The 26,268-nt window shown below is 38.7% G+C and overlaps 1 protein-coding gene across 1 annotated transcript in view; it reads right to left on the bottom strand.

Annotated features, from left to right (window-relative positions):
• The window catches only part of ADGRD2 (adhesion G protein-coupled receptor D2), a 41,337-nt gene that overhangs the window by 13,006 nt on the left and 2,063 nt on the right, over nt 1–26,268 (bottom strand). Inside the window, exons 3-13 of the mRNA XM_074199536.1 lie at nt 23,936–24,062; nt 22,119–22,346; nt 18,882–19,520; nt 17,223–17,321; nt 15,473–15,558; nt 12,859–13,137; nt 10,667–10,778; nt 8,613–8,732; nt 8,035–8,170; nt 7,152–7,257; nt 4,831–4,886 (exon numbers count right to left, since the gene is read on the bottom strand). Coding sequence (XP_074055637.1) covers nt 4,831–4,886; nt 7,152–7,257; nt 8,035–8,170; nt 8,613–8,732; nt 10,667–10,778; nt 12,859–13,137; nt 15,473–15,558; nt 17,223–17,321; nt 18,882–19,520; nt 22,119–22,346; nt 23,936–24,062 — 1,988 coding nt within the window. The remainder of the gene's footprint in view (nt 1–4,830; nt 4,887–7,151; nt 7,258–8,034; nt 8,171–8,612; nt 8,733–10,666; nt 10,779–12,858; nt 13,138–15,472; nt 15,559–17,222; nt 17,322–18,881; nt 19,521–22,118; nt 22,347–23,935; nt 24,063–26,268) is intronic.

The following is a 26,268-nucleotide window of genomic DNA, read 5'->3' on the forward strand; positions in this document are numbered from 1 at the left end:
TAAACATGATCATTTTTCCCTTTTAGTTTTTTAATCCATAAATGGGATGATAATGCCTATTATACTAATTCCACTACCATGAGAATCAACAGATATGTGGGGTCACTTCTCTCCTGAGGCAGAGGAGGGAGATATGATGGAGATGGTGTTTGAAGTCAGAAAGACCTCCATTCAGATCCTGCCTCAGGATATTAACTGTATGATCCTGGGCAAGTCATTTAACCTCTGACTGAGTCATATTCCTCATTTGAAAATTGGGATAATAATGAGAAACACAACTTCTCTGGAGTTTTATGAAGATCTAATACATAGTTCCTGGCACACATTAAGGGCTTGTCTCTTTTCTCCCTTCATTCCTTCCCACTGGCTGCTCTAAAAGTATTACTTATTCTGTAGTTTGGATTGCTGCCTACATTTCCAGATAGTATTGCTTCAACCATTGGTTTTCCTCAACCTTTTCTTTGTTAAAGGGAGGATTTGGACGAGGAGAGTAATAGTGCATCTGTTAAAAGCTTTGTTTTCCCTTCTGTCTTTCTTGTGGGGGTGGGGTGAGGAGAAGAGGGGAGAGAGAATAGAAATGCTTGTTAATTGAAAAAAAAATTAACTAAAAAAATAAAACATGATGTGAAAAGCAAAAAAAAAAAATCAATGAAATTTCCAAAAACACCCAAGCACATGTGCAGGTTCTAGGGCAATGCTGGATAGCAGTGGTGTCCTGGAAATAAGATTAGATTTGAACTCTGAAGGTCTGGAGTTTAAATCCTGGGTCAAGCTTGAGGAATGGAAGCATAACATAGATCCATGGATGCAGGATCAAGAGTCAGAGGACCTAGTTAAATCTTGCCCTTGCCACCTATTACCTAATTGACATTGGGCATCCCTTCATAGGGTGCCCAGGCACCACCAGGTAGCTAGGACGCATCTTTCTGAGTTCAAATTTGGCCTCAGACACATATTAGCTGTGTGATCCCCGGGGAAGTTACTTATCTTCTGTCAGCCTCAGTTTCCTCATCTATAAAAGGATACTAATAGCACCTATGTCCTAGGGTTGTTGCATGAATTAAATGTGAAAATATTCATAAAGAGCTTAACACAGTCTCTAACAAAGGTTTGTTTCTTCTCAAAATAATGTTTTCAAAAACATAATATATAAGATCACAAAGGAAGCCAGTTATATGTAAACTACTATTGTTTTTAGTTACATCAGACTCTCCATGAGTTAAGCTCATTTTACAAATGAGGAAACTGAGGCAAACAAGGTTAAGTGAATTGCCCAAGATCACACAGCTACTAAGTGTCTAAGTCAGGAAGATAAGCTTTTTTCATCCACCCCTTATATGTAAATAATATTTATCCAAATACTAAAAGTGCAAGTTTGTGAATAGTGGGTTAAGAACTACTGATTTAGGGGAAAAGACTGAGCATCAATTTGAGTGACTCAACTAGAACAATCTTCAATACTGTATCCTCTATTATGGTTAGGGGAACAGGGGTTTTATCACTGAGGTTAATAACAACATGTGTGACCCTCAGATTTTTTCATCTATAAAACTACATAAAAGAGAGTGGTCCTCCCTCCTTATCAGGGTTGTTCTGAGTATCTCTAGGCAGCCATAATAGTAAATCATCATCATCATCATTGTTAGCAGCCACATCACTTCAAGGAGCTCCATTATTATTAGTGTTGAAATATAGTTCCTTCCCTCTACAGTTATTTTTGTGTGTGTATATTTATGTTTTTGGCTATGCTCTCAAATATCTTCATGCATACATATATTGCAGACATATAAGCATATACATATATGTATATAGATATAGGTATACACACAGTCTCTCTCTCTCTCTCTCATTTGAAGTATGCTGGGCAAGAGAAAATTCCTCAGTCCATCACTCAGGATGCTCCCTACTCTCTCCCCACCCTTCCCAAACCCTTCAATTATATGGAAGGGCTTTTCCTTCCTTTTTAGCACATTCCCCTCAGACAAGAGAAAGGAATTATTTTCTCCCACTTCCTTCCTTGGAAATGAATAAGAATTTTTAAAAAGAAAAAGAAACTCCAGAAAGTCATGAAAACATTAAATATGAAAACCCAAAAGATGTGGATGGAGTAGAGGCAGATTTAGGTTTTTTAAGGGAAAGGAAAAAGGCTTAAGTATTGCCCAGTTTTCATAAAGGAGTGGGCACTCAGGAAAGCAACTTGAGTGACTCAACTAGAACATTCTTCAATCCTATACCCTCTATTATGGTTACAGGGTCAGGGTAGGAGGCTTTATCACTAAGATAAATCATTTAAGTTCAAGAATCATACAATGAATTTGCAGGACTCTGCTAACTGAATCTGCCCATGAAGTTCAGAGTGATGGAAGATGATAATGATTAGTCAAATCTAACAAGATGGAATTGAGGAGTGATAAATGTTAGGTACTATATTAGGATTCTAAAACTGACTAAGTATGGGAGAGGAAAGGTATGACTAGACAAGAGTTGGTGTGAGCAAGTTTTGGGGGTTTTGGAGTCTAGCAAGCATTGTGTGGATGTCAGTGGGCGTCACTGGAGTGAGATGGCAGCCAAGAAAACTAATGAGATCTTCTACTTCATTAAGAAGAATTGCATGTTCAGCACTGGAGTGGTGACAGTTCCTTCCTTTCCAACTGGGTCAGCCCATACTGGGAATGTGCTCATTTCTGGGCCCCACATTCAAAAAGGACAGTGACAAAATAGCACAAACAGCAGTGACCAGAGAGACAGGAGAGAGTAGAAGCCAGCTCTTGTTAACATTGTCAGTGTGAATATTTACACCTCGGACACTGGCAAATGCTTCAAATCAGGACCTCATTTATTATTTTTTGATTGTCTAGATATATGAAAGTTACGGAGAAAATGTGAATAATGCAGATGAAATCTAAACGTATGTTAAACTGTCTGTTAAGCATTTATCGACATTCATCTGCTGGAAACTATACTGTATCCCAGACTTTGGTTTAAGAAACCAGTGATGCTTTATCTGGGAGAAAGAAGGACATCCTAGCTATTTTTAGATGTAAGAAGGCTTATCCTATGGGAGAGCAACTAAACACATTCTGTTTGGCCCCAGAGGGAAGAACTAGAATAGGTTGGTGATTGTTACAGTGAACCAATTCTTGGCTTGATTTAAGAATAAAATTTTCAATAAATAGGGGCTGATTCACTTTAGGAGGTAGCAGCTGAAGGTTTTCAGGCATAAGCTAGATGACTTTTATTTATTTTTATTTTAAAGGCTGTATAGGGAATTCTTGTTCCGATATTTGTTGGATTTGAATCTGGATTCTTTGAAGTAGGCTGTATTCACACTCCTTTGCTTTGACCAGAAGAGGTCAGTGTGGTATTGCTAATAACATGATTTTCAGCTGTATCACTTTTCACTTCTGCATAGAAATCAATGAATCTTAGAAGGGACCCTCAGAGGTCAATCATGACCAAAATTAAAAGGAATTAAGGGACTTACCCTCAGGTACACAGTATATGTGAGACCCGGGACTGAATAGCATGCCTTTCTCTGTACCATACTGCCTCTTGAACCTTACGTGAGGTGAGAATGGGGTGGTGATCATTAACTCCATCTCACAAATGAGACTCATCAAGTTGAAATGATTACTCTTAGGTCTCAGAGTGAGTTAGTGGAGGAATCACAACTCTAAGCACCAGTTGGTTTTTACTTGTTTGTTTTTTCTATTACATCGAGCATTTTGGAAAGTCAACAGTCCCAGGGCTGGATAAACAAAGGAGAAAATCAAAAGACTGAAAAGAAAGAATCTTATCACATATTCACGAACCCTGGTGTACTTAGGAATCTCCTTACTCTCCTCTTACCCCCAAGTCTAAGGTATAGTGTTATAGTGCTTCCCTGTCAGAGTAGTCTCATCTTTTTTTTCCTTAAGATTTTTGCAAGGCAATGGGGTTAAGTGGCTTGCCCAAGGCCACACGGCTAAGTAATTATTAAGTGTCTGAGGTCAAATTTGAACCCAGGTACTCCGGACTCCAAGGCTGGTGCTCTATCCACTGTGCCATCTAGCCACCCCCAGAGTAGTCTCATCTTGAGCAGAATCAAAGAATTTAGTTAAGGGACAGTAAACACCATGAATGAATAACTGAATGGATGGAAAAATGAATAAATAGGTAATTGAATGAATGGATGGATGGACAGATGGATGAATAAAAAAGGTATTTGAGTACTTACTCTGTGTAAAGCACTGGGCTAAGCTCTGGGGACACAAATCGAAAAGGCTCTCAAGGAGCCACATTCTAATATATGAGGGAGACAATGTATGAAGATGATTCAAATAAATTCTGATGAAAAATATTAATTTCCATTTCTTCAGCCCCTTTTCTACTTTCAACACAATAACCTAGCTAGTGCTAGTATTTTTACACTCATTTTACAGATGAGGAAACTGAACCTCAGAGTGTTTCTTTTTTTGTTTTTGCAAGGCAATGGGGTTAAGTGATTTGCCCAAGCTCACACAGCTACGTAATTATTAGGTATCTGAGGTAGGATTTGAACTCAGGTCCCCCTGACTCCAGGACCTGTGCTCTATCCACGGCACCACCTAGCAGCTCCCTTCAGAGTGTTTTAATGACTTGTGCTGAATTACCCATAGTATCATAGATAGAATGCTGGATTTGAAGTCAGGGGAGCTGAGTTCTAATTCAGCTATAGCACTTACTACTCATGAACCCTTTCTTTTAACATTCTTTTTCATTGAGCCCCTTGCCCCCTCCCCCAGGAAATTCTGGCCTGGAGTAGACTATAACTAGCATGACTGCCTTCTTCTGAATCAAGGGCCACCTTACCTGCTACTGAAATTCCAGAAGGCACAGACAGGTTCCACAAATTTATCTGAAAAGCCCTGAAAGGGGGGAAAAAAATCACGAGAGGAAGGGGTAGAGAGAGTTTACATTTGTTACACAGTAGCTTCCAGTCTAGGAGAATACAATGTGTTGATATATTCCTATATGTAAAAATAGGAAATAAATACAATTTATTTCTGGGGTGAGGCACTAGGAACTTGGGGAATTTGGAAAAAAACTAGATATAGACAGTGATACAAGGGCTGAATTCTGAAGGAAATTAAATTTTCTGAAAGGGCAGAGGTGAGGAGAGAGTTCCTGTACAAGGCAAGGAGATGGATTAAGCCAACCACAATCTGTTCAGTAATAGCATATTATGACGGAAACAAATATTGAAAGATTTAATAACTCTGATCAATGTGATGATCGACCACAATGTGAAGAACAACATGAAAGCCAATTTGACTGAAACACAGATTGTGGGGAGGGTAGTAATGTCTAATAAGCCTGAAAAGGTGGACTGGTGCCTCATGGTGAAGGGGTTTTAATTAACAAAGTAGTCTGCTTGGAATCCTCAGAAAAACAAGGGAACCATTGAAAGTCCTAGTGGGAACTCTCTCCATTTATAGAATAAAGGAGCTGAGTCAAAAGCAGTGAATACCCAGGGATGAAGGAAAGGGTTGGGGAATCAGAAGTGTGATAGCCCAAGGGGAATTAGGGTTTTAAGAGCCAAAACATTGCATGAATCTTAGTGTTTAAGAAGGGAAAACAGTATGAATTTCAAATAAAATTCTGACTAAAAATAATAATTGCCATTTCTTCAGTTCTTTGGGAAATATAGAAGGGCTTTCCTCAAAATAACCCTGTGAAGTAAGTGATACTAGTATTATTATCCTTAATTTACTGAGAAAACTGAGGCACAGAGTGTTTAAGTGACTTACATGAGCTTGCAAATGCTACAGTACAAAGAATGTTGGATATGGAGTCAGAGGAGCTAGATTCAAATTCTGTCTCTTTACTTATTACCTACACGATATTAGACAAGTTATTTTTACCTCTCTGGGTCTCAGTTTTCTCATCTATAAGATAAGGGGCTTGTACTATAGAATCTCTGAGATCTCTTTAAGCTCTAAAAATATGATCTTGTGATCTAGCATCAGAGTAATTAACTTGAACTTGACTTCTGACTCTAGGTGACTCTTAGGCACTAAACCAATGCTACCTCTCCAAAAGTTATTCAGACATTTTTACGGTATTTGAAGATTTACAAAGTACTTTTCCCACAACAACCCCATGAGACAGGTAATGTACAAATTATGAAACTCATTTTAGGGACCTCAGGAACCTAGGTACTTATCCAGAATGTGGCACATGGGATTCAGTTTTATTTTAAATTCCAAATTATTTCTCTCCCCTTTCATTCCCTAACCCAATGAAAAGGCAAGAAAAATATAACCTATTACAAAACTAAATTCCACATTAGCCACCCCCACAAAAAAGGGAAAGGGAAAGGAAAACAAAGAAAGAGAAGAAAATATGCTTCAGTCTGTACCCTGAGTTCATCACTTCTCTATTTGGAGCTGGATAGCATGTTTCATCAGGAGTCCTTTGGAATTGTGGTCGATCATCACATTGATCAGAGTTCTTAAATCTTTCAATATTTGTTTCCTTCATAATACTGCTATTACTGAACAAATTGTGGTTGACTTAATTCACTTTGTATTAGTTCATACAAATCTTCCTAGGTTTTTCAGAATCTATCCTCTTCATCTTTTCTTACAGTACAATAGTATTCCATCACATTCACATACCATAACTTATTCAGCTATTCTCTAATTGATGAGTATCCATTTAGTTTTTACTTCTTTGCCACCACAAAAAGAGATGCTATAAATATTTTTGTTTCTGTGGGTTTCTTCTTTTTTTGATCTCTTCTGGGTATAGTCAATCACTTAGCCTTCAAATGCCTCCAGGTAGAGTCAAGACTATAAGCTGCATGGGAAGGCTCATAAGACGATCCATGTTGAGCTTGGAGGGCTTGGGTTAGAGGAAGGATCCGAATCTTGGTTTTTCTGAAACCAAGGTTGCCTTTCTATCCCCTACAGAACTATCTGTAATATTTATTCAATAGTTCTATGTTTCCTGCTATTTATCCATAAAAACAGATAAATGAAACATTTCTCTGTTTCTGTCCAAGAGTTTCTCTGTGAGTCCCCCAAATTTTGCTAGTAGGAAAAGCAGAGGAAGAAGGGGAATATATCACTTTCTGAGGCTGAAGATTCTTAATAGATCCATCATCATGGATGCCACCTACTCTACCTTACCTGGGTCCAGTGTAGAAGACGATAGTGCACAGCTGTGCTGACCTCCTGGAGATTGACTAGAACTGTAGATGAGATGATGGCTGACCCCACCTGAGTCCTTAGGTACCTAGAAACAAAATGGGGAATGTGTTGAAATGGAAAGAGCCTTATCTGAGAGGAAAGAGCCTCAAATTTGCTAGGTGACCAAGCTCCAATCACTTTGAATTTTGGGCACCTATTTTCTAGTCCTAGCTATTATATTTATTATCTGTATATCTACATGTCCCATCACCTCCCTCAACTGTGACATAGAAGACCTCTAACATAAAGCACCTCATAGGTCTCTTTCTTGCTTAAGAAAATGAAGATCATTTCTAATGACCTTTTAAACTATTATATTCTCTATTCTAACATTTCTTCCAGCTCTAATATTCTATATTCTAAGGTTCCTTCTAGTTCTAACCATCTGTGGTCTGTGTTCTAACATTCTAGGTACTAAGATCCCTTTTAGCTCCAATATTCCATGTTTTAAAGACCTTCCTATATGTAGCATCAGTTAACCAAACAAATATTTATTAAGCACTTACTGTGTTCTAAGCACTGTGGTACGCCATGGTGAAACAAAGACAAAAATGTATCAGTCCCTACCCTCAAGAGCTTATATTCTATAGAGGGAGATGTATGCCCATAGAAACAAATACAAATATATTCAGAATCAATATAAAATCATTTCATTAGGGTAGAGGCACTGGCAACTGGGACAGTTAGTAGAGACCCCTCATGGGTGGTAACATTTGATATTCTGTGATTCTATTTTCCTTCCCCACCATTACGCTTTCACTCTCTTCCATTGATCAGTCCTTCTCTAGGGGAAGGATTTTTCTCCCAAAGGAGAAAAGCTCACACTCTCTTTTGTCTTTCATCAGCCTTGGAGACAGCTTGGCTGAGGACCTTGTCATCTTCCTGCCCTTCCCATCCCAAGGAGCTCTGGAGGGCACTGTAGGCAAACCAGGTATTGATCACGGTGACTTTGTAGAGACCTGAGTAGATGAGAAATTTTCTCTATTTAGGCACACTATCTTCCAGTGACTGACCCACTCAGTCCCACAGCCTCATTCATTCTCTGTCCCACTTCACTTAGGCCAGGGGATATTTTTTCTTTGAGATTGTCTAGTCTCCCAGCTCAGGCTGGGTGTTCCCAGAGAATAAGAATTCATGTCTTCCCTTTCTTGTTGGGGAGACTGCCTGAGAACACGTTATTCCCTTCAGACTGGGACTCAAAGGCAGTAACTCTGTCACTATTCTCAAAGGAGCTCCTTGAGAACCTCAATCTCATATCCTTAAGAGTCTGTTCCCTCTCCTCCCACTAATGACTACTGTCTATTCCTTAAAGTAGCAGAATTAAACTCAACTAGAAATGGGGATAATCTAGAGACTATCAGACTCTGTTTCCCTGATAGAGTTTCATCTCCCAGAACTCACCTCTTCCTTGAAGTCTTCTCACTTCCTCAAAGGGTATTTGAATATACTCTGGCCCACCTGGAATCTCCAATAAGTCACTACTGTTCAAGTTTCTCAGGTTCAGGTTTCGAGCTTCAATGCCTAGAGAAAGAACAAGGCCCCAAGACTGAAGAGATTCCCATGCCCTGGATCAGTTGGAACTTTGTTTTTGTAGTTAGATGTTCTTTCCTGAATTGGGGATCCTCAACATACTGGCTCTGGGTCCATTCCACTGTATATTCTCCCTTCTTTCCCATCCTTATCTCTGGGTTTAGGCTCACAGAAAGTCGTTTGTCCTTTGTTCTTAAAGAAGACCATGTCATCAGGGAGGTGATGCCATGTCATGCATGTGTATTGGATTTGAGTGAGGGGGTGCTGTGCTAAGTCACCAGCCTCATTTTCTCCTCCGGACCCATCTGGGTCCAATGGCCGGATATGTATCAGGATGACTGGAGATGGCCCTGGATGCAAAGCAATCAGTGTTAAGTGACTTGCCCAAGGACATACAGCGGGTATAAGAATTATAAGAGTCAATATAACAAGGACCCAAGACTTTATTAATGTAATCTGTGAGGCAGACCACAGATCTCCTCAGTGTTGTTATTCAGCCTTCATTCTTGAAGAAGACCATGACTTCATGGGATGCCTTAGTAGACAGGGCTTCATTAATTGTTGTGATCAGTGTTCTGGTAATGATCCTCATGTCTCTAGTTTGGTCTTAAACAATAGTCACATAGTCTATCACTGGGTCAATTCACCAAATATTTCCTGAATGGTAATTGAATTGATCCACAAGCATTTACAAAGCTCTTTTGATGTGCATACCAGGCCTGGGAACATGAAGACAAAAATGAAATAGTTCCTACTCTCAAGGAGCTTACATTCTATAAGAGAGAAACAACATGTGCATTTACAAAATTTATACATGATAAAATTGAGTGATTTTTTGGGAGGAGGCACTAATGGCTGGGGGATCAGAAAAGGAACCATGTAGAAGGTCATACTTAAGGGAACTTTGAAGGAAGCTAGAGAGTTCTAAGAGGTGGAGGCAGGAAGGGAGAGTCATGCCAGATCTTGTAAATAAGTTATGCAAAGATATGAACATGGGAAATGAGGTATCATTGTGAAGGACAACAAAAGCGTTAGTTTGGCTAGATCATAAGATGACTGAAAGGAAGAATTATAAAATAAGAGAAAAACAAGTAGGAGCCAGGTGTAAAGACTTTAAATGTCAAGCAGAGGAACTGTTTGATGCTAGGGGGAACAAGAAACCACTGGAATTTACTGATCAAAGAGGGATGTCATCAGACTTGAGTTTTACAAATATCACTTTGAACAGCTCTGGGGTGGATAGATTGGAGAACCATCCAGATCTTGTATTATACAGATATAACTTTCTGGAACTTGGGAACTGCTACATAGAGAGGACAATAGTAGAGGGTGACCAGGATATTGAGAGGACTGGAGACCATATAATAAGAGAAAATCAGAGATATTTAGTTTGGTGAAGATTTGGGGGTGGGAGGTTGGAGGATTATGATCACTGGCATTGAATACCCTGGGAAAGACACTGCTCAGTGCTCTAGCTGACTCTCTAAGACTATCAGTTACAGAGGAGATGCTGATTTGTGTTGTTGGAGGGAGTTTTCTCATCCGGGAATTCCTTAACGAAATCACAGATCCAAGCCACAACTCTATCTCTATAAGCTTTAGTCCCAGAAGGCAGTATTAAGAACAACGAGAAGTTACAAAGAGGTATGTTTCAGCTTGATACAAGGAAAAACTTCTTAGCAATTTGAGGGTGTCTAAAAGTAGGATGGGGTAACTTCACAGGCAATGAGTCCCCATCACTGAAGGTCTTCAGAGGGAGACTGGTTAACCACACGTTGGGGATAATGCAGAAAGAAATCTTTTTCTCTTCAACTCTGAGATTTTGTGAGTGCAAGCATGATCATTACCATTTTATATAGGAAGCCCAGGGAGGAAGTTCACATAGTTAGGAGAGCCAGCATCAGGGCACCATCATGTACACTCACCAATGGGGCCCTTCCGGATAGATATGTTGGATCTCTCAGCTGTGAGGAGCAGGCTCAGGCTGGCAGCAATGTGGTCCACACTCTCCACCAAGACCATGGGACTTCTAATGATCTGAGGATAAAGTCCACAGCTGTAGCATGAGCTGAGAGTCTCCCTTTTCCCTCTCTAGCTATACCTCTTCCCTCCAACCTCAGACAACTCCTGCAACATCATCAAAGAATTGCCCTATAATGGATACTGACCAGTACAACTCACTGCATTTTTGGCCCTTTAAGACAGTTTCAATGATCTGTGCTACAAAAGGGATTCATGGTATGGTTAATGCAATGATAAACAATGATAATAATAGTTAGCATTTATATAGTACTTTAAAGTTGGCAAAACACTTAAAATCTCTCATTTTTTTCCTCACAGCATTATCTCCATTTAAAGATGAGGAAACTGAGACAGATAGGGTTAAGGTGTTTTTAATTTTTTGCAAGGCAATGGTGTTAAGTGACTTGCCCAAGGTTACACAACTAGGTAATTATTAAGTGTCCAAGCTTGAATTTGAACTCAGATCCTCCTGACTCCAGGGTTGGTGCTCTATCCACTGCGCCACCTAGATGCCCTAGGGTTAAGTATCTTAACCAGGGTTACCCTTGTCTAGTGTCCTAAGAGAGATTTGAACTCAGGTCTTGACTTCAGGTTCAAGTTGCACTGCACCACTTAGCTTCCTATAAAGCAGTAGATATTGAGGAAAGGCATCTTACTATGGAATTCAGTCTTCTATAAAGTACTTTGAAAGACATAAATTAAGATACAATTCCACATATTCAAGTTTATAATCTAGTTGGAGTAAGAGGAAACATATGAGACTTATTTTAGGAAACAATTCTAATTTATATGAGCTTATGTGATCCTAAGGTATAGATTGCATATATTTCATAGACTTGGAGGACATTAGAGTTGAAAGCACTTAGAAACACAGAATATTAAAATATGGCATGGAATTTAAGAGACCCTGGACCACTAAACTAGGCTATGAAGATAGAAGGGATCTCAAAGCTTAGAATCTTAGAGCTGAAAGAGGTAAATGTTGACCATGAGAACTGGGAAGAACCTGATGACTCAAAGTGCTCAAGTGTAGAATGTTAGAGTTAGAACACACTTTAAAATGTTGAATTTTGGAACACAGAACAAAGAATCCTTAAATCAGAAAGGACCTTAAAGTCCACTGAGTCCAACCTCCTCATTTTGCCTAGAAGGTACCCAACAGAGAATAAGGTAAGGAATAAGAATTTATGAAGTACCTCCAAGTGCCATGCATTGAATGGGTATTGTGCTGTAAGCTCTTTACAAGTAGTTTCTCACTGCATCATGATAACAATCATGGGAATAGGTGCTTATTGTTACCTCCATTTTATAGTTGAGGCAATTAAGACTTAGAGATGTAGACTTGCCCAGGGTCATAAAGCTAATGAGTGTCTGAGTGTGAATTTGAACCCAGATCTTTCTGACTCCAGGTTTAGAACTCTATCTATCCATTGCATCACTTAGTTGCCTTCAGGCAAAGGGAAGGTACTTGTCTATGGTCTCATGGACTGTATCAAAACTGGAATTTAAACCCTGACCTTCCCAAAAACCATATTCTTTCCACAGAAGGCCACAAGATTAACAAGTTAAATGTATTCTGCTAGTTAGAGTGTGAGCTTCTTGACGACATGAGCTATGGAATTTTCATTTTTCTATTCCCACTATGGGGTATAGTGCCTAGCAAGTAAGATGTGCTTAATAAACTTTGATTCAATTGCATTAGAAATATCCTTCTCCATTTCTGTATTCTAGGGTTTCTTCCAGTTATAAAATTTTATGACTATGATTTGATATGAACAGCATATTCTGATGAGACCAAGGTATTAGAGTTTATATTTGTATGCTTACAAAACATTTTCCTTTACCTCATCTTGAATCTTAAAACAACTGGCTTTCAGACAGATAGGACACTAATAACAGACTCCTCTATTGTACATTGCATTTTACAAATAACATTGCTTAAAAGCCTGCAGATAGGTATTATTATCCTATTTTAATGAATTTGGAAATTGAGGCTTGATGCGTTTCTGCAGTGGTCCGAGAACTTCTTAGAGATATCTGTGGCAATAAGAACAATAAGAGCAGCTGGACCCCTACCACATGCCATGAGGTTTACCTCTTTAATCTCCAGCCACTGGGCTTTAGTTTGCTTCTCCAAGAGCAGGCCTGCCACTGCCAAGAAGCTCTGGCTGAGATGCTCCTGCTGCCCAGAAGGGTCTTGATCTCTGACTTCGATGGCAATAACCCTCTTCAGGAAGTTCACCACAGCAAGCAGGTCAGCTGGCTGCAGAGGGGTCTTCTCCACTGCTAGGGCTTGTTCCAGGACCCCCAAGAAGCTAGCAGCCTCAGGGACACTCAGGGACTCAGGGTTTTCTTGAAAGCCATCTTTGGAAAGCTGTGAGGAGAGAAGCTAGATCTCCCTTTGCCCTCTCCTCTGAATATCAGAGCATAGAACTATGTTGAGTTGGAGAGTAAGGCATTTTCCATTTACTAAACTGAAAAAAATGTCACTTAGCTACTTGGATCCAAATAATGATTCAATGATTATTTTTTGTTACTGCTATGTAGAAATGCCAATATAATTTTGGAACAATGTCAAATACTAATGAAATGTGAAGTTATCCTTATTTGTATTTTTTTGGGGGATGAGGGTAGAAAGCTTCTAATGTTTTCCCATTTGAGGCTCTTCTGTTTTTTATTTACAGTGGTGTGGGGCATTTTCAGAGGATCAATGATGAAAAATGCTATCCACCTATAGAAAGAAAACTGATAAACTCTGAGTGCAGATTGAAACAGACTTTTTTTACTTCCTTTATTTTTCTTGTGTGTACCTGTGTTTGTTTTTTTTACAATGTGAGTAATATGAAAATATGTTTTTCAAGATATCACAGGCATAATAGATATATTGTTTATCTTGTCAAGAAGTGAGGGAGGAATGAGAGGAAGAGAATTTGAAGCTCAAAATTCTAAAATTTTTTAAAAATTTTAATATTTATTTGGGAATTTTTTAACTAAATAAAAAAATTTAAAATTTTTTAAAAAGAAAGAAGAGTTTCTTTTACTATCACACTTAATTGCACGTGCATATTTTGGAAATGATTTTGCAGCATGGGAGACACTGGCATGGGACTGTTCAAATAGTCATGGAGCATGTCCTCAATAGAGAGGGTGCTGTGCTCTATGAGCAATGTAGAATTGAGGTGGATCATAGGAAACATAAGAAGTGGAAATTTAGAGAACCCCCTCCAGGTGTTCACATGGACTATTTGTGACCCACCTGTGGTAGAGCATTCTGAATTCATATTGTCTGGTCAGTTATAGGTGGAACACTGTAGTTTGACTTTAGAATAATGATATTGTTTTGGTCTTCTTTGATATGAAGGGCAAGAACCAACCAACAAACCAATGTAGGTATGTCCTTGGTTGCCAGCAATTGGAGCCTGGAACTCTTCTGTCTTCCAGCTCTTTCTGAAGTTTAGCAGCAAGAAAGCTGACTTGGTTGGAGCTGGGAGATCTGGGTTTAAATTGTGACTCTGCAACTCATTAGATGTGGGACTTTCAGCAAATCATTTTAACTCCCTGAGCTTCAATTTACCAATCTGTGAATCAATCAGTCAACAGGATTCATTAAGTGACTACTATGTATCAGGCACTGTGTGTAAAAAAAAATCGAACAATCTCTACTCACAAGAATCAGATTATATTCTAATGGGGGAGAAAATAAGGACATATTAAAAATATAGCCCTAGTCTGAATGATGACAATTTCCTAATTAGTGGGGTCTCCTTTACTGAGGAGAATATAGAAATATGGTGAATATAGAAATAATGATACAAAAAAGAGATCTAAAGTGTATTAAGCATTTATATAAAGTTAATAACTACAAACACATACACACAAAATAGTTTAGTAGAAGGTAGTCTGGGAGGGAGGGTGCTAGCAGATGGGAGGATCAGGAAGATGGTTCCTGAGATGCCTAATAAAGGAGACAATAGATATAATTCTTGGGCTATCTTCCTCACTGGGTTATTGTGAAGAAAATGATTTTTAAGTTGAAAAGCAGGAGGAAGTCAGAACAATTGTTATGAATTTCTAATAAAAAAGACACTTTGCTCTCCACTTTGCATAGGAATTAGAACTATGGGACCCTGCCAAACACTATTGTAATAAACAGATAAAAGCCCTTTTGTAATTAGCACATTTGTTGCCTGGTGGAGTCAGTTCTGGGTTCTCAAATACTATAGCAACAGAATGAAAAATTTGGCAGAACCTGCCAAATTGGAGAGGTTTCTTGTATAGGCACAGTGTGTGACTGTCAATGGAACATAGCACAGCGATGGATGAGGAAACTGAAACTTGTGGAGGTTAAATGACTTGACCAAGGTTATATCAATAGAAAACTGGTTGACTGGTGATAATTTTTAAGCTCTCTACTAAGGGAGGAGTTGCTGGTGGAGGGAATTCCATTTCCAGTCTAAACACAGATCTTTTGCTAAGAAAAAGAAACATTATTTTTGCATGCGTTGAACTCCTTGGGAAGCTAAATGTCATCCCCTGAAATGCCAACTTTGCTAATTTCCTTGACTGAATTATGCCAATTCTCAATTACTGAGATTTTAATTAGTGAAGTCTGAATTAATGAGGTTTTAGTATTACAGAATCGAGCAGTCCTATGATTCCCAACATCTTAAGTGGGGTCCCTAGGTTTCCCCAAGCTTTTCTTGGCTCACCATGGTAGCATTGGCCACAGTGTTGACCCGGATGATAAATTCCCCATCTGCTCTTTTCTGGAATTCTTTTAGTCGCCAATATACTTCTGAAAACAAGCAAATGTAGCACATGACATCTTGGACATGTTCAGAGAGCAGAATTAGATTTTCTTTACTTTACTTTACTTTACTTTAAACTGTTTCTAAGCCAGTTCTGAGACCCATTGCCTTCTCTTCTCTCCCAGAGAGACATTGCTAGGTGACATATTAGAACATAGGCTATTCAGATCACAGAATTTTGGAGCTGGAAGGAATCCTAGAGAAGACAAAATACAAAATTCTGGAACATAGAACATAGTTATGTTGGAAAGTTGAAAGGTTGGAAAGTGATCTTTAGAAGTTAAATATGCACACACACACACACATATATATAAATATAAATAAATATATGTGTATGTATTTATACATGTACATTTCCAATATAATGGGGGATGGTTCTCAGTAATTTTTAAGAGTTTAAATAGATTTAGAGACCAAAAAGATGGAAAACCATTGCTCTATACTATGTCACCTGGTCTTGTCAAATCCCCTAGGTTCAGTCAGAATTGTGCTATAGCTCTTACTAGTTAGGGAGAGACTTTTGTTAAGCTTTCAGTTTGAGCCTGTCCAGCTTGGGAATAGACAAATACTGAAAGTTAAGGCTTAAGTTATTGTTTTTGGGTTTGTTTTTTTTTTTTGCAAGGCAAGTGGGGTTAAGTGGCTTGCCCAAGGCCACAGTTAGGTAATTATTAAGTGTCTGAGACCGGATTTGAACCCAGGTACTCCTGACTCCAGGGCTGGTGCTTTATCCACTGTGCCACCTAACTGCCCTTTAAGTTATTGTTTTATTAATTGTCCTAGACAATAAAGTCATGGAGAAAATGCTAACAGTTCAAACTAAACTTGGAAAAAAACAAAAACAGATGTTGAAACATAGATTGTAGAATCCTGGATAGGATCTTAGAAGATGGAATATTTTAATAGAACTTATGTTAGTGATGAATGATGCCTTAGAACAATGAATGTTAAAACTGGAAGAGATCTTAAAACATATTGTTACCACTAGAAGGAACATTTAGAACACAGAATGTTAGGGTATAGATTGCTAGAACATAGTACATTTGGACTGAAAGAGATTGTGGAGATAATTTAATTCAACATGCAAAAGTGATTATAAAATGAGACAACAAGCCCTCACTTGGAGTTGGAGGCCCTGGATTTGAATCCTGCCTCTGGTCCTTACAGTCTGGATAAGCTTGGACAATTAATTTCTCTGAACCTGTTTCCTTATTTGTAAAATTAGAGGCTGGAAGAAATAATGTTTAAAGCCCTTTCAAGATCTAACTGTAAAGAATTTCTTCTAGGAGAGTGAGGCCTGAAGATATTCACATTCAATTAATCACAGAAATGGGTCTAGGACCCTATGATTCTGAAATCTATTCTTTTTACCACACCACAAAATTTGCAAATTTCACCTCTATTTGCAATTTTGCAAACCCAAATACTGGCCTGAATAAAAAGTGCTGTATTATTTTTGTTGTGTGGAAGAGCTTCCCTCTAAGAATTTAGAAGTTAGGCTTTAAAGTCCCCACCTTATGTCTAGCCTACCCCATCTCACCATCCTTCTCTTAGTCTTTGACTCTGAATGCCTAAGGGTGCAGACTGTGGTTGTGGTTTGATTCTGACCACCAAATAACTTATTGGAAGATGATACAGGTCAAGCAAAAATTACCTGTTCTGTAATAGCAGAGGAAAGGAAGGGGTTGTAGGCACTGCTCAGAACCCAGTGTTCCACTGCTAGCATCCAAAGTTGGGCATTCTTCTATGGGCACTGTGGGCAGAAGGGACCAGGAAGAGAAGTTCAGACCTCTAGCTTAAATATCAATCTAAGTGTTGGAAAAGTGCTTAGAGGTAACCATCCTAACTAACTCCTTTATCCAATATATGTATCCCTTCTGTAGAACTTCCAGAAAGTGGTTATCTAACTTCTACTTAAATATTTCCAGAGAAGTTACTACTGTTAACTTGAATCTTCAATAGAATCTACCCTGCTTCCTTGTGACCTTCCTAAATTTTCTCCTCTGCTTTGTAGCTAAACTTTTTGAAAAAGCCATATCTACACCTGATCCTTCACTTTCTTTCCTCTCATTTTCTTCTAAACTCTTTTTGCTATGGCTTCTGACCTTTCCACATTCTTCTCCAAAATTACTAATGATTTTTATATTTCCCAATTTTAATGGTATTTTCTCAGTACTCATCCTTACCTCTCTGCACTGACATTGTCACCTACCTTCTTCTCCTTGACCTTCTCTCTCTCTCTCTCTCTCTCTCTCTCTCTCTCTCTCTCTCTCTCTCTCTCTCTCTCTCCTCCAGACAGCAAATTATGTATTACATTCCTCTAGTTAGTTAATAAAGCAATACTCTGCTTTTCTGTATACTAAAGGAGCTCACACAAATGGTACTCCAATCATCATTTGGTATACTAGTTGAAAGTATACATAGGCTACCAATGTATCACAATAATTGTGTATTTGTCATACCACATTGTAAATTCTTTGGAGACAATGATCCTACTTTATTTCTTTGAATTTTCTTTAGTATCTAGTAGAGGGATCCATGTGAAGGAATAATAGCAACAATAATAAAATGATAGTGGTGGAAATTATGATACTAGTTGGATACAGAAAAATGAACACTGTATTTTAAGTCAAAGGAATTGGGTTTTCATTTTCACTGCAACATTCAATAGTTGTATAATGTTGGGCAACTTATTTAAACTTTGTTCCTTAGTTTTCTCATGGTAAAATGGGGGTAATGATACTTGCTCTGTTTCCTACATAGGATATTATGAGCCAAGCACTACACAAAACTTAAATATCATGAGAACTCCAACCCTAGGCTTCTCCTTTGAGATGTCTATTATATTACATTCCTCTTAACATCTCCATGAAGAAGTTATTGTAGATTATATTATTTTTCCCATTTTATAGATGGGGAACAAGGGCTCAACTGAAATAAAAAGATTTTCCCAATATCACACAGCTATTAATTGGCAGAATTAGAACTTGATTTCAAGTTCTTTGATTGCAAGACCACAAAGACTCATAAAAATGAAATTCTAACTAAATGTTTGGTAACTTACCTAAATTCAATTGATTCAGCATAGCAGAGGGAGAAAAACACTGGATTTGGCTATTCAAAATCTGAATTGTAACTTATTAGACTTATGACCTTGGACAACTTCTTTAGTTAGAAATCCAGTTTTCTTGATAAAATAAAAGTGTAATGAAATCACTTCTAAATTCCCTTATAACTTAAAACTCTTTGACCCTTATTACATGCTCAGGAAAATTAATTAAATGGAAAACTGGGACTTGGTGAAGGGGCTTACCAGGGCATATGAATGGTAACACAACTTCTTGGAGTGTAGGTTCAACCTCCAGGGCCCAACGATTCCAGCCAAAAAGAAGCCCATCTTTAGTTGGCTCACATATTCGGGCCATATCCACATGCTCCAGGTCCAGCACTTGGGTCCAGACATGCAGATTTGTGATATTACCTCTGAAGGCTTCTTCTTTTTTGAAACCACCACCCAAGGAGTCCTGGTCCTGCCCAATGACAAACATGCCTCCAGGAGCCAAGGACTGGGCTAAAGCCAGGTTCTGGGTCCCTGCCTGCAGTTTGCCATCACCCACAAGAGCCCAATGACCACTCTGTCCCTCCCAGGTAGCACAAATATGGTGCCACTTTCCATCTGCAGAGAAGACAGGCAGATAGGGAGAATGCTGCCCATGGACAACAAGGGCCAAGTGTACTAGTCCATTATGAGTGATGAAACCACGGAGTTGAAGCTCATTGATGAAGGCTGGGGCTGCATATGAGAAGATGGTGCCCACCTTATCCATGGCTAGATCCCACTGTATATGGGTACAGATTGTGATGGCAGTCAGCATTGGAAAGTCCACTAGCAACCTGGCATATTTGGTGGCTGTCTGTATCTCAAACATCAAACTGGGCAGCATGTGTGTACCTGAGGGAAGGGCAAAAAGAGGAGACCCCAGTGACTTCCAGGAATGAGATTTAGAATGTTGGCTTCTAACAAAATAAAATACTTCAATAAGAGTCTGAAGCCCTGGAAGAGAGGTCATCCAGTTCAAACTCTTCCTTTTATGTGAGGAAACTAAGACTGAAATCTAAGATTTAAAACTAAAACTAGTCCCAGAACATAGAATGATGTCATGACTGGAAGAAACCTTAGAGATAATTTTGTCCAACCCCCTCATGTTACAGATGAGGAAACTGAGCTCAGCCCAAGGAGAGGAAAGAATTTGCTCAAGGGCATACAGGTAGTAAGTGGTAGTGCTTAGATACCAATTCAAGTTTTTGGCTATATTTGCTATTAAGTAAGTGATCTTTCCATTGGAACATGAACCCAAATTGTCAGCTTCTTTTATCTAGTGCTTTTCCCATTATATTGCTTTTCTATTCTTGTTCAGATCTTCAAGATTATAGTGTGAAGACTGATGTAGCTCAAAGGAGTGGTGTATAGAACTCTGAGCCTGTTATCAGAGAGAGACCTGAGCTCAAATCTGATCTCACTCACTAGCTGTGTCTTTGTGGACATGTCACTTAACTTCTCTGTCTCAATTTCCTCATCTATAAAATGAGAATAGTAAGAGAACCTACTTTCAAGGTTCTTACGAAGACAAAATGAGATAAGATTTGCAAAGTACTCAGCAAAAATAATAGGCATTTAATAAATACATGTTGTTCCCCAGTCCCATAAAAATGTTTCAGTATACACTCAATTGATACCATTTAGTGGATATTCTGATATTTCCTATGTAACCTTGAACAGTTCATTTTGTTTAATTGTCCCTCAGTCTCCCTATCCATAAAGTCAGTAGTGCTTGGCCAGCATTCTTCCAAAGTGATTAAAGAAAGGTGAAAGGACAAAGGACTCATTTCTCAAATATGCAGAGAACTTAGTCAAATTTTTTAAAAAGCAAACCATTCCCCAATTGGCAAATTGTCAAAGGATATGCAAAGACTATTTTAAGATGAGGAAATCAAAGCGATCATATGAAAAATTGCTCTAATCTCTACTTATTAGAGAAATGAAAATTAAAGCATCTATGAGGTACCACCTCACACCTCTCAGACTGGCCAAAATGACCAGAAAGGACAATGATCAATATTGGAAGGGAGGTGGGAAATCTGGGACATTGTTGGTAGAGCTGTGTACTCATCCAACCTTTCTGGAGAGCAATTTAGAATTATGCTCAAAGGGCAATAGAAATGTACATACCCTTTGAGCCAGCAATACCACAACTGGATTTATACGCTGAGGAGAGATCATGAAAAAGGGTAAAAATATCACTTGTACAAAAATATTCATAGCAGCTCTTTTTTTGTGATGGCAAAGAATTGGAAGTTGAGTGAATGTCCATCAACTGGGGAATTACTTAATAAGCTGTGGTATATGTATGTCATGGAACACTATTGTTCTATTAGAAACCAGGAGGGATGGAAATTCAGGGAAGCCTGGAAGGATTTGCATGGACTGATGCTGAGTGAGATGAGAAGAACCAGAAGAACCCTAACAGCAACATGGGGGTGATGATCAATCTTAATGGACTTGCTCATTCTATCAATGCAACAATCAGGCACAATTTTGGTATATCTGTGATGGAAAATACCATCTGTATGCAGAGAAAGAATTGTGGAGTTTGAATAAAGACCAGAGACTATTACTTTTAATTTTTTAAAAAATCATTATCTTATTATATAATTTTGCTATCTCTTATACTTTATTTTTTTCCTTAAGGATATGATTTCTCTCTCATCACATTCAACTTAGATCAATGTATACCAATGGAAACAAATTAAAACTAACAGACTGCCTTCTGTGGGGGTGGGGGGAGGGAAACAAAATTAGGAGAAAAATTGTAAAATTCAAAATAAATAAATTTAAAATAAAAAGAAAGGTGAAAAGAGTAATATGTATAAAGATGTCTGTGGTGGCTCTTTTTGTAGTTGCAAAGAACTAGAAATTAAAAGTTGTCCATCAACTGGAGAATGACTGAACAAAGGGATATACTTCTATGCCATAATAAATGACAAAGGTTTCAGAGAAACCTGAGAAGACTTATATGAATTGATACAGAGTGAAGTGAGCAGAACTAGAATAAATATTGTAAAGGGAAAAAAATCCTTAAGATCTCTGATCACTGTATTGACCAATTATGATTTCAGAGGACCAAAGATGAAGTATATTGCTCACCTCTAGAAAGTAAGTGTGCAGAATAAGATATGCATTTTTGGCCTGGTCAACAAAGGAATTTGTTTTTTTAGACCATGCATATTTTTAATAAAGCTTTTGTTTTTCTTTTTGAGAAGTGGAATAGGGGAAAAAGTGGAAAAAATAAATACTTATCAACTGGAAAATTAAATTAAATTAAAAAAAAATTTTATGTACTTTGGTGTTTGTTCTACCAGATGGGATTGGGTCCTATTTGGTCTACAATATGGGGAAAGGTCCCCATCATTAATTCTGCCAGAAGCCTAAACCCAAAGGTAACTGTGACTCTATCAACTCCCACAACCCCCAAAATGGGATAGCACTCACGTCTTTGCTGGGGTCTCTGTAGCAAGGGTTTTTTCTGGCCCACCCAGATGGGACCCTGTACTTGTCCCTGAAGTTGCTCAGTCACAGTCTTGTCTTGGGGCATCAAAGCCAATTGGGCAAAATGCTGGTCACAGAAGTTGTGGGCAAGCCACCAGTCTAGTTGCAGGCCTCCCTCAATCTCATAGACACCATTGGATGTCTCCACTGTTGCAGGAGAAACCTCTGGAGCTGGCAGGGAAAAACTTGGTGAGGAAAGGATGTTGACTGAGGCTGGATTAATTGATCTTTAAGGATACTTTCAACCTCTTGCTGATGGTCCTATGATTAGAGATGGAAAGGACCTAGCAAACATGTATCCTAAATGCCTCATTTTATAGACCAGGAAATGAAGGCCTAGAGAAGCAATGTTGTAGTGATAGAAAAAGTATAAAAATCTAAATTCAAATTCTAACTCTATTCCTGGATAAATCATCTTTATTTCTTTGGATCTGAGGGTTTTCATCTCTAAAATAAAGAGACTGGATTAGAAAGTCCCTTCTCCTCTCCCCCCACCCCTCCCAGCTTCAAATTCTATAATCTTAGGACACTGGGCAGAAGTTATTTCCTCAACTTGGAAAGTTCAGGGCCATGGTATGACCATTCACACTTGACTTGAGAATATGAAGGAAGAGTTGAGATTTCTAAGATGAAACTCTGATATTAGAGACTATCTTGCCCATATACTAATTTGATAAATGAGGAAACTGAGGCCCCTGAAGGGGAAGTGACTTGCTTACCTAAGGTCATATGGGTGGGATTTGAACCCAGATCTCTGGACTCCTAGCCATGTCTATCAGTGAATGTATTACACAATACTGGAGCTAGAGGGGACTTAAGAGACCACAGAGTAACAGCATCTCCAAATTGAGACCAAAGTTCTCAGAGGCCATCTGGTCTTTCTTCTACCTGAATAGAAACCCTCTCTACACTATACCCTAGAAGCAACTGTTAGATAGAACACTGGGCCTGGAGTCAGGAAGTCCTGAGTTCAAATCCATTTTCAAGACACTCAATAGATGTGTGACCTTGGATGAGTCACTTAACATCTGTCTCCCTCAGTTTCTTCATCTGTAAAATGAGGATAACAAATAACAGCATTTACCTCCTAAAGATTTTTATTATACTATTTTTATTATACTCCCCAAATGAAATGGTTTTTGACTGAGTGGATGACTGGATGTTTCTTTTCAGGCTACAATCCTAATCATTCTACAGATGATAGAGTGAAAAAGACCACTAGACTAGAAATGAGAAGCCCTGAGATCATCTCAGTGGAAAGAACCAGGAGATCTGGGTTTGAATTTCTGTTTGGTCATTTACTACCTATGCTGGAATTGGTAGCACCCACCTGTGAATCTCAGGGTCTTCACTGAAGCCGAGGAATTTGAGGGGTTCCAGGAGTGACTCCCAATCTCCCAAACAGACAAACACAGACACAAATCCAGAGTTAAGATCCTGGTTTCTGAACTAAGACTTCTGAACTGAGACTTCTCACCACCACCCACTAATAAAAAAGGAAAGGAATATATATACTCAGCAGCCTCCTCCCCTTCCCTGGACTCAGTGTCCTTTTCCTCCCCCCCCACTCCCAATTACCATCACAAAAATCACTGATTTTTTATTTCAAAGGAAAATATGGAAGTAGAAGGGACCTTGGAGATTATCTGGCCCATTCCTTCCCATTGTACAGATGAAGCACAGGGTGGTAAAGGGATTTGCCCAAGTTCACAAGATCACACAGAATGACTCAGATAGACCACAGAGACAACCAAACCTACCAGGAGGAACAGGAGCCAAGAGAGTCTTCCTAGCATGCTGGGAGTAAATGGTCTTTATATCCAGGGGCAGAGCAGGTGGATCTAAAGCTGAGGAACTTTGAGGATCACAGTGATGTTTGCAAGGAAGCTGTAATGACAAGACAGAAAAAAATTATTCAGAGGAATACATAAATCTTCTAACTACTTCAGTAGTCGAGAATAACATTTCCCATTTCTATGTAACTTCAAAGACGACAAAATTAGTTTCACCCAACACCCCAGTGGGGTAGGAAGTTTAAACATTATAATCTACATTTTGCAGATCCAATTACATTCAATAAGCATTTGCATTCCCCAGTGCTTAGCATACTGTCTTTTTATTGATTGATTGATAAAGAATTTATGATGTGTAAAACACTCTGCTAGGTGCTGATCACACAATGACATAAATGAAACAGTCCCTGGCATTATGGGACTACATTTTATTGAGGGATGCAATATATTCTTCCTCGGACATTTCTGATCAGACTGTCTCCTTTCAGGCCATCATCTTTATCTTCTCCCAACCAGAAGATTGTACTCCACTCCTTAAACGTCTTTGGGCCAACTTTGACTTAATCTTGCTTAGTTCCAGTTCTTCACACCTCTGTCTGGGCCATCACCTCCAATCCTTCCTACTTAGAAGTTGGACTTCTGTTACCATTCCCCAATTCTGGCTCCCCTTATATACTGTCTTTTCCACTAAAATAGAAACTCCTTGATGACAGAAACTGTCTAGCATCCTTTAATTTATATCTATGCTTAATATAGTGCCTGAAACATAATAAATGCTTAATCTATATATAAATATAGATCTGCATACACACACACACACATATATATACACACACACACAGTTGTTTGTGTGTGTGTGTATATGTGTGTGTATGAAAATAAATGCATGATGAATTAAAGGGGGGGTGACAATTGGGAAAGAGGAGACTTTCTTCTTTTCCTTTCTTTTTTTGCAAGGCAAAGGGGGAATTAAGTGACTTGCCCAAGATCACACAGCTAGGTAATTATTAAGTATCTGAGGTAGGATTTGAACTCAGGTCCTCCTGATTCTGGGGGTGGTGCTTTATGCACTGCGCCACCTAGCTGCCTCAGAGGAGACTTTCTATAGGAAATGGCATCTTGAAAGAAGTTAAAGATTCTTAAAGGAGGAAGTGAAGGCAGAATATAATCCAGGTATGGGTTCAGCCAATGGTAAGGCATGGAGACAGGAGATGGAACATAAAATTTGGGAAATAGTTAACAGATCAGTCTAGCTATAATGGGGAGTGTACAGAAAAGGTATAGTATCAATTAAGTCTAGGAATTTGGGTAAGTTGGTGTCAGATCATGGAGATCTTTAAATGCCAGGCTCAAGAGTTCATATTTTATCTTAGAGGCAGCAGGGGATCATAGAAGATTCTTGACCAGGAGAGTGAGATAGTCCTATGGCTTAAAAGAGTATTCTGGTATCTTTGAAGGAGGATGGATCAAATAGGAGAGAAACTATGGAGGCCATTTAAAATACTATGAAAATAATTTAGGTGATAGAGAATTAGAATTTAGATTAGGATATTTTGAAATTATGTGAATAGAAAAAAGATAATGGCTAAGAGTAGAGGTAGAATGCATAATACTCAGCAACTGGTTGGATCAGGATGGTGAAGAAGAGGGAAGAATCAAAGATGACTCTCAAATTGTAATCCTGAGTGTCTGGAAGAATGAATTATTGCATTCTATTTGATCCTTTAAACCTTTCATTCAAAAAGCTGCTAAAGTCTGTTTGTGTCTTTTCTCGGCTCAAGAATTTTCAGTAGCTCCCTATTGTCTCTGGGAAAATTACAAACTTCTCAGTTTGGCATTTAAAGTCTTTTGCATTTTGGTTCAAACCTACTTTTCTAGAATTATTTCACATTATTCCCCTTCATATACTCTCTGTTCTAGTCAAAGTAGCCTTTTTTCTTTCCCCCCAGATTCTGCATTCCATTTCCCTATGCCTGTAATGCATTCTCTCTTCACTTCTGTTTCTTAGACTTTTGACTTTCCTCAAGTCTTAACTCAGGTCCGTGTTGCCCTGGTTGAGTGTGCCCCCCCCCATATCTATGTACCAGTGCCTGAGGTCATGAACTGTTTTGTTTTAGCTTTATATCTTCAACACCTAGTATAATGCCTTGTACATAATAGCTAGTAAGCATCAGTGAGAATTCTATGTAGCCTAGTTGACTTGACACTCCTGAAGAAATGGTAGCTGGTCTATATCCCTGCTTCTAGACAGTTTGTACTGGTCTGAACAAATTGGGGTTTTCCCCTACTTTTGGCTTCTT

Source organism: Macrotis lagotis, chromosome 1 (genome assembly GCF_037893015.1).
Source record: "Macrotis lagotis isolate mMagLag1 chromosome 1, bilby.v1.9.chrom.fasta, whole genome shotgun sequence".
NCBI lineage: Eukaryota > Metazoa > Chordata > Mammalia > Peramelemorphia > Peramelidae > Macrotis > Macrotis lagotis.